General features: G+C 35.1%; 1 protein-coding gene across 2 annotated transcripts in view; it reads left to right on the top strand.

The window, feature by feature from the left end:
* The window catches only part of LOC106680551 (hexosaminidase D), a 45,102-nt gene that overhangs the window by 10,139 nt on the left and 26,932 nt on the right, over positions 1-8,031 (top strand). Inside the window, exon 3 of one of the 2 annotated variants that reach the window (XM_014420332.2) lies at positions 5-253. The exons of the other annotated variant lie outside the window; for it this stretch is intronic. Coding sequence (XP_014275818.1) covers positions 5-253 — 249 coding nt within the window. The remainder of the gene's footprint in view (positions 1-4; positions 254-8,031) is intronic. 2 annotated transcript variants of the gene reach the window in all.

Raw genomic sequence — 8,031 nt, 5'->3', positions numbered from 1 at the left:
TCAGATTATGGAAATACACAATGAATCAAAATACATTCATATTGGCTGTGATGAAGTGTTTCAGATGGGGGAGTGTTCTAGGTGTAGAATACAATCTAGAGAAAACCTTTTTCTTGGTCATGTCTCTAAAGTAGCTACTATCGTTAAATCACTGTATAAAAATGTTATTCCCATTATTTGGGATGATATGCTGAGACATTTAGCTCTAAGTAATTTAGAGCAGTATCATATTGGAGATCTTGTTGAGCCTATGGTAAGATATCGAGTACGTTAACTAGGCCGTAAGATTTCATATTAATTATTAATCATTGACTAACTAGAAAGCAATATTTTCTACTTGAGATTAACCATACTATATACTTCTGATAATTTAATGGTATATTTGCCAACAATTACTATTATTTCAACTTGATGTTTGCATGAAGTACGCCTTCAACCTAAGTCCAGGCATTAATTCACTTTTGACTGGCTGGTTGGATATTGTTAGTGGACTGTATTGAAATTAATTGCAATAAAAATAAGCCATATAGTAACAGAAAGAGAATTTATTTACATATGTATAGATTGGTTGAACATGAGAGAATATTAAATGTTAAATACTAAATCTGTTGTAACTATAGGGTATGAAGCTTGGCTGAAACAAAACATTTATGGTTATAGTGTGTTAACTAATTTTGATTAGGGGTCTATGAAAACTGGCGATATGCAGATTGATGATGGATGGTGATGGTGTGAATCATATCTAGAAGGAAGGTGACTTACTCATGCTTCTTTCATTTTCTCATCCACATCCCTCTATCTCCCATCTCCTCAATTACTGTAGTGCACTTTGGAAATATCTTTGAAGAAAGATGCTGTTTTACCAGAGAAAATATGGCTCTTTCTCCTCTGCTTTTGGCTATTGCTAGCTAGCGAGTGAGTGTCTTTTGTTATCTCGGCCATATGGGGCCCTGGCATTACAATGCAATTAGCCTTATGCTTATAGTATGGGTTTTAAGTCTTCTGTTTAAACAGAACAAACCTCCCACCTAAACCAGCTCCGGATGATTTACTTGAAGTTGTGTTGATGTAGGCTGAAGATGACTGTTGGTAGCCTGGAATTTACAAAGAAAATACAAAGATTGCATTGTGCACAGAGCATCAAGAAAAAAAAGAAAAGGTACGTATCATGAACAACAGGTCGTAGAATATGAGCTAGAAATATTTACCTTTAGGTTTAATGAGTAATAAGGAATGAAAATGAAAATAAAGAAAAAAAAAATAAGAAAATTAAATGCACATAAGCTATTGGTTTCAGAGTTATCCTCAAATTTAGAATCTACTGTGAAGAAGTAACAGCGGTGGTAGAGATTGCGAATGGGTGCTAACTTCCTTATCTCTGAACTCTTGTATCAGTAGAATTCTAATGAATATGGCATTTGTCTTCAATTATAGCTGTGGATCAATCTGTCAATCACATGTTATCATACAGATTGGATCTGGAATGACTTTGGACCGTATGATGTCCAGATGACAGATTAGATCTAGAACTCCTAGAGTTGCCAGAAACGGTGTTCAATGAAATGGTGGATGCATTCTTGGTCCTAGCGTTGGGTAGAATTGGTGTTGCTGACCACACTTCTCGAATCTACACTACTTGACTTCATATCATTACTGGAATGCAAATTACCTTGGTTACAACTCGGAGCTGAAGAAATTTCAATGTTTCTATTCATGAAAGGTTGACTACGATGTGACAAGTTATCAGAATGTCTTGATGTAGGAGCAGAATGCAGAGAATCAGGTTTTGAGGTTTCATGATTCTTCATATCACATCAGTTGGAGCTGAGCTTATAGTTGCATTTGGTTCTGGAAATCCCTCGAGCTGTCCTTCGGAATGAATCCCCCTAACAGATACATTCACTTCTTTATGATGTTGATGTCCTATGATGGGGAGCAAGCTTGCGAGAATAAGATTCTTCGGTACAGATGAGGTTTTTGTGGCAGAGGCAGATTGGTTAATTAAAATCATAGATGAAGTGGTTGAGTTAGTTGATATAGAGGATAACTCTGGACTGACATTTTTATTTACTGATTTGATATCTTTAGAGGCTCTGAAAGCTCTACGCAATGTTGTAGATTTATACTGTACAGTATTGTTGTGAGTTGGATGAGGAGGGGTGCATGAAAATGTTCACAAGTTGTTTCCTCCAGAGACCTTTGAAGTTGAGATAGAATAGTTTCCCACTGCTTTCTCATGAGAATTGGATATATTACAGCTGGATTTGAAGACAAGAGAGCAGGATGTAGTTCGTGTTAGGTTGTGTACAACCCTAGAAACGACTAAGCCAAAGACTGGGTATGAAATGAAGTCCTTAGACTCCAGTAGGGTAAAGTGATCCAATGACAATCTGTGGGTGTAAGTCCCCACCGATTAGGTCAACTGGATCTGACTCCCTGAACTGCTGATCGGTCAGAGGGTGGTGTTTAATGTGGCTAATGCCAGAAGGTTGAAGGTCACAGCTTGGCAATGTCAACGTGATGCATTCGACTACCATAGGTGAGAGATCGTACTCTTTTTCACCAGCACATAAACGTATAATGCATGAAGTGGAGCCCTTGAGGTATGACTTCGGAACGACTGATTCCCTAAGGCTGGTGATGCAACAATCGAACCTTGAAATCTTCTTGCCAATCTTGTGTGAGCGCTCACTGGACATGAATGTGTAGCTGGCTCCTGGAGTGTAGCATAGCATGGGCCAAATGAAAGTCTCCCCTCTGTGACTTTATTAGAGTACATGCAGTACCCAGTAGCACCATACTATTCATGGAAGTGGATGAGGATGACGTAAATCTAAAACTAATGAAGGTCTCAGCAAGTGTCACTTTGAGATAGCATCGGCTTTAGTAGCCACGTTGTTTCCCTCCTGGTGGCGTATCAACATATGATGCTTCTTGTTGCCCAGACCTGCAATCAGAATGGGGAACAACATGTGGCTGCCTCATGGCCGTTATGAAGGTAGTTCCACCATGCCCTGGAGGTTCGGACCTGTTCTAGCCTCTTATCAGGTGGTAGTCCACGAAAGACTTAGCATTTGGAGAGCAAGTGATCTCCCTTACAGAAGGAACACAACAACTGCACCTTCTTTGACCTTCTATGTTTTGTTGTTAAGTGTGGCTGGCTTATCCTTGAGATTAATTGCAGAGGATGTGTAACTGCTAGCGTGTAATGAAACAAACCTCTGATTCAGATGGTTTCTGCTGGAGCTCCCTGGAGACTTGGAAGTGTCTGTGTCCTGTTACATATGGACTGCGTTTTTTCTCTGCTGGACGAAGGCAATAACACTGTCTACGGTGAGGAATTCTTAGCTGGACCCCAGGGACAGCCCCATGCTCTTAACGAAAGCGTGGTGAGGAAATCCGTACTGTCCCTGAGTCACAGTGCCCGCAGAACATCTAGGGTGTCATCGACACCTGTCAGATATTGCTCGTACCTTTGTAGGTCACTTTTTGCTCTTTGCACTTGAAGTCTATTATACGGTGAATTAGCACCTTCGCTAAGACCCACGGATTCTAATACATTTCCACCACTCGTTTCCAAGCAAATTTGTACAAATTTGCTTTGACTGGGAATATGGAGATTACCACTGCAGCCTCACCCTTCAAGGCACCAATGAGATAGTAATACTTCTCAATGCTGGACAAAGTCAGTTTGTTGTGTATCAGTAAGATAAATGTGTTACTAAAATGTGACCACTTTAGGAGGTCAGTGCAGAATGTTGGAATATGGATCCTAGGCAGTTATGGTTTTTGCACATAGGATCCATTTTGACTGAATGTGGAGCAAACCAGGAGCATGGTGTGTTTTTTTTGCTTCATGCTTTTGAATAAACAACAGTGCCCTACCGGCCATCGTTATTTCCTCCTTTAATGAGTCAAAGAGCTAGGGCCAAGTGCGGAAATGGATCCTTATCTCTGATAGAGATTGTGAGCTCCTCTCACTCATTCCAGGGATACTAGGACTCAGCCCAGTACTACTTGGCTTCATGAAGCATCACCTAGAAGACTTTAGCATCAGCATCACTTAGGGTATCTATGTTGACATTGAAAATACCAATAATTTTGCTTTATACCTCGCATCCGCCTTTCCAATACAGTGGTGCAAGAGGTAACGGTTTCTTCTGAGGAACAGGCTTTATGCATAATCTTCAATGAAGGAAGCTAAGAGTCCCTTGAACCTAAGGAGAGAGAGAGGGAGAAGGAGATATAAGGAGAGATATATGGAAATAAAAAACTAACAATAACTGATAACCAACAAATTGGAGAAGCATAAAAAATTCACCCATTTCTGTGCACCTACAATTAAGAACCGAGGATTTATAAAAAGTTAGCAGCTTATCTTATGAAATTATGAACACACCTGATATACAAACAAACTTGAGAATATAAAAGTAGCAATGAAATTGTAAATTATATATTATAGAGTCAAACTGAATAGCAGCAATATTTAAACAAGTAAGAGTGATGAATCGCCAGCAAAGAACCAAATAGAGTGACATCACCGAGCCAAAGAAGTGCATTATGTTTATTCAAATTAATGTTGCTAGACAACCAGAATAGTTCCACCTCTTTGGAGTTTAAGAATTTCAAGCTAGTTGGTAGTTATTCCATATGACTTGTCAAATTATACTATATCAATTGAATATTGAAATTGATTAAGTCAATTTAGATTGATTGCTTGTATTTAAATTGACAAACTATGATTTATCAATGATTTAAAATAAACATCAGGCAATGGGTTTTTTAATAGGCAATTAATTCATTGAAGGTAATTGGCTAATCTCTGTGCATAAAATATGATAAACATTTGAATACATACTTAATAAAATAGAACAATGAGCCAAATTGATAAGATTTAGACCTGAATGACTAAATTTAGGGTTAATTTGAAATTAGATGTTAATTTGATACCAATGTATTGCCTTTGGACAATATAGAACCAAGTTTTAATGAGATTAGTCACAGTTAACATGTACTTAATTTTGTGCTATAGCATGAAATTTCATTCTTATATAATTTTAATATTAAATTATGAATTAAACCATATGTTGGCTAGGTAACTATTCATTATTAAAATGGCTACTGAATATCTTTTCTCTTGTTCAAACAAATATATTATGATAAGTAATTAGATCTTGTGAATGAAAAGTATTCTTCCTTATTTTAATTATTTTATTTGATTTCATTAAAACCAATAACAACATTTTGGGGTTATCACCCCTTCAGCAGGTATCTACGAAAAATTCTCAAATTCATCCTATGCATGTATCTGTCTTGAAATTAATATTGTTACTTATGTTTTCCATTTTATTTTTATAATATCCTTATCTGATATTTTGTTACCTATATCTTTTTTTTTTCGGCCAAGACTCCCATTAGAGTCCTATACTGCCTAACTATGGTTGGGGGTCAAAGTTTTTCATTTTGTGGGACCGTCACTCAATGAAAAAAGTCAACGTCCCAGGCCGGAATTCGTACCGGCACTGCCAATAGTCAACTCCACTCTGTTCAGTTTTTACAACAAAAATTTTAAAGATATTTTTAATCTTTAACATTTATTTTCTCCACTACTAATAGTAAAACCTAAACATAGGAACACTGATATCCCTATATGTACAAACTGCCAGAGATACAGTCATACAAAGAATTATTGTCCTTTGGAACCAAGGTGTATTAAGTGCAAGGGTAAACACCATATCTCAAATTGCCCGTTAAAATTTACGATAAGCCATTTTATGTAAATTGTGAACTAGCTCATGCGGCTAATTACAAGGGATGTAAATATTATCAAATCCTTAAAAATAAAATAAACTCACCTTCAGGAACAAATATTCGTAAATCTGAGATTAATTCAGACAGGCTAACCATGAGAATCACTTCAAAAAACTCATATGCTGATGTTATTCGATCAATATCAAAACACCCGGAACCAAAAACTCAGTCTACAGTTAATCAAGAAAACAAAATAAATGATGAAAATTTATAGTCTTCAATAACTAAAATTATTATCAAAGCTACCGTATTTATTACAAATCATGACACATCTATCCATATTAGTTGCGTCTTTCTTTACAAATGGACCATAGTATAAATAACAGCTTATCTACAGTTACTAATTCTCTCCTGTCTAACTGCGCTTTTATACAAATCATATATTATTCTACGAATGCTCAAATATTCATTTTTTATCTATGGGTAAAGAATTAAGAAAATTAGAAATTTTAAACTGGAATGCTCATGGCATATCTTCTCAAAGAAATGAATTCAAAATTTTCCTTGAATCAAATTTCATCGATATACCCTGTATAACTGAGATGCATCTATCCCAAAACATCAAATTGAAGATCCCAGGTTACAAAATTTTATGTAATAACAGAGATTGTTCGACTCCTTCAGGTAGTGTAGCCTTAATAATAAAAAATAATATTGACTTCACTGAAAATATCATTACCAATGTATTTAAAATAGAGGTGGTTTCGGTTTGTGTACACTTGTCTCCTTCTACCATTGTAACAGCAGTTTATAAACCTCCAAACAAAATGTCGAATTTTTGTTTTTCTGACAAACTGTTTTGCTTATGACGGCTATATCTCGAGAACCATTAGGTGTACAGATGCCTATTAGGCCTTAAATCAAAGATCATTTAACGTCCTAAAAACTTAGTTATTGTTAGTTTTTTCCTAGGAGAAGTAGTTTTCATGATATTAGCAAAGTAAATTCAATTCACAAAATGTCGAATTTTTGTTTTTCTGACTAAATGTTTTGCTTATGACAGCTATATCTTGAGAACCATTAGGTGTACAGATGCCTATTAGGCCTTAAATTAAAGCTCATTTCACGCCCAAAACCAAGTTATTAGTAGTTTTTTATGTTATTCGAAAATAAATTCACAAAATGTCGATTTTATTTTATTTTTCTGAAAAAATATTTTTATTATGACGACTATAACTCTAGAACTATTAGCTGTACAGATGTCTATTAGGCCTTAAATTAAAGCTCATTTAACGTCCTAAAAACAAAATCCTTACTGGTTTTTTAGAAGGAGTAGTAGTTTTCATGATATTAGCAAAATAAATTCAAAAATTGTCCATTTTTAGTTTTTCTGACAAATTGTTTTGCTTATGACGGTTTTATCTCGGGAACCATTAGGTACACAGATGCCTATTAGGCCTTTAATTATAGCTCATTTAACTCCAAAAACCAAGTTATTAGTAGTTTTTCCCAAGGAGTAGTAGTTTTCATGATAGCAGAATAAATTCACAAAATATCGATTTTTTTTTTTCTTACAAAATGTTTTGATTATGACGGCTATATCTCTAGAACTATTAGCTGTACAGATGTCTATTAGGCCTTAAATTAAAGCTCATTTAACGTCCTAAAAACAAAGTTCTTATAGGTTTTTTCCAAGGAGTAGTAGTTTTCATGATATTAGCAAAATAAATTCCCAAAATGTCGTTTTCTTTATTTTTCTGACATAATGTTTAGATTATTACGGCTATATCTCTAGAACTATTAGCTGTACAGATGCCTATTAGGCCTTAAATTAATGCTCATTTAACCTCCAAAAACCAAGTTAATTAGTAGTTTTTTCCAAGGAGTAGTAGTTTTCATGATATTAGCAAAATAAATTCATTAAATGTTGATTTTTTGACGAAATGTTTTGATTATAACGGCTATATCTCTGGGACTATTAGCCGTACAGATGCCTATTAGGCCTTAAATTAAAGCTCATTTAACCTCCTAAAACTATGTTCTTATTAGTTTTTTCGTAGTTGTGGTTTTCATGATATTATCAAAATAAATTCACAAAATGTCCATTTTTAGTTTTTATGACAAATTGATTTGCTTATGATGGTTGTATCTCCGGAACCATTAGGTGTACAGATGCATATTAGGTCTTAATTTAAAGCTCATTTAACGTCTAAAACCAAGTTATTAGTAGTTTTTTCCAAAGAGTAGTAGTTTTCATGTTATTAGAAAATAAATTCACAA

This window comes from Halyomorpha halys, unplaced genomic scaffold (assembly GCF_000696795.3).
Source record: "Halyomorpha halys isolate HHAL.00 unplaced genomic scaffold, Hhal_1.1 Scaffold267.1, whole genome shotgun sequence".
Classification (NCBI taxonomy): domain Eukaryota; kingdom Metazoa; phylum Arthropoda; class Insecta; order Hemiptera; family Pentatomidae; genus Halyomorpha; species Halyomorpha halys.
This window is presented reverse-complemented; position numbering and strand designations above follow the sequence as displayed.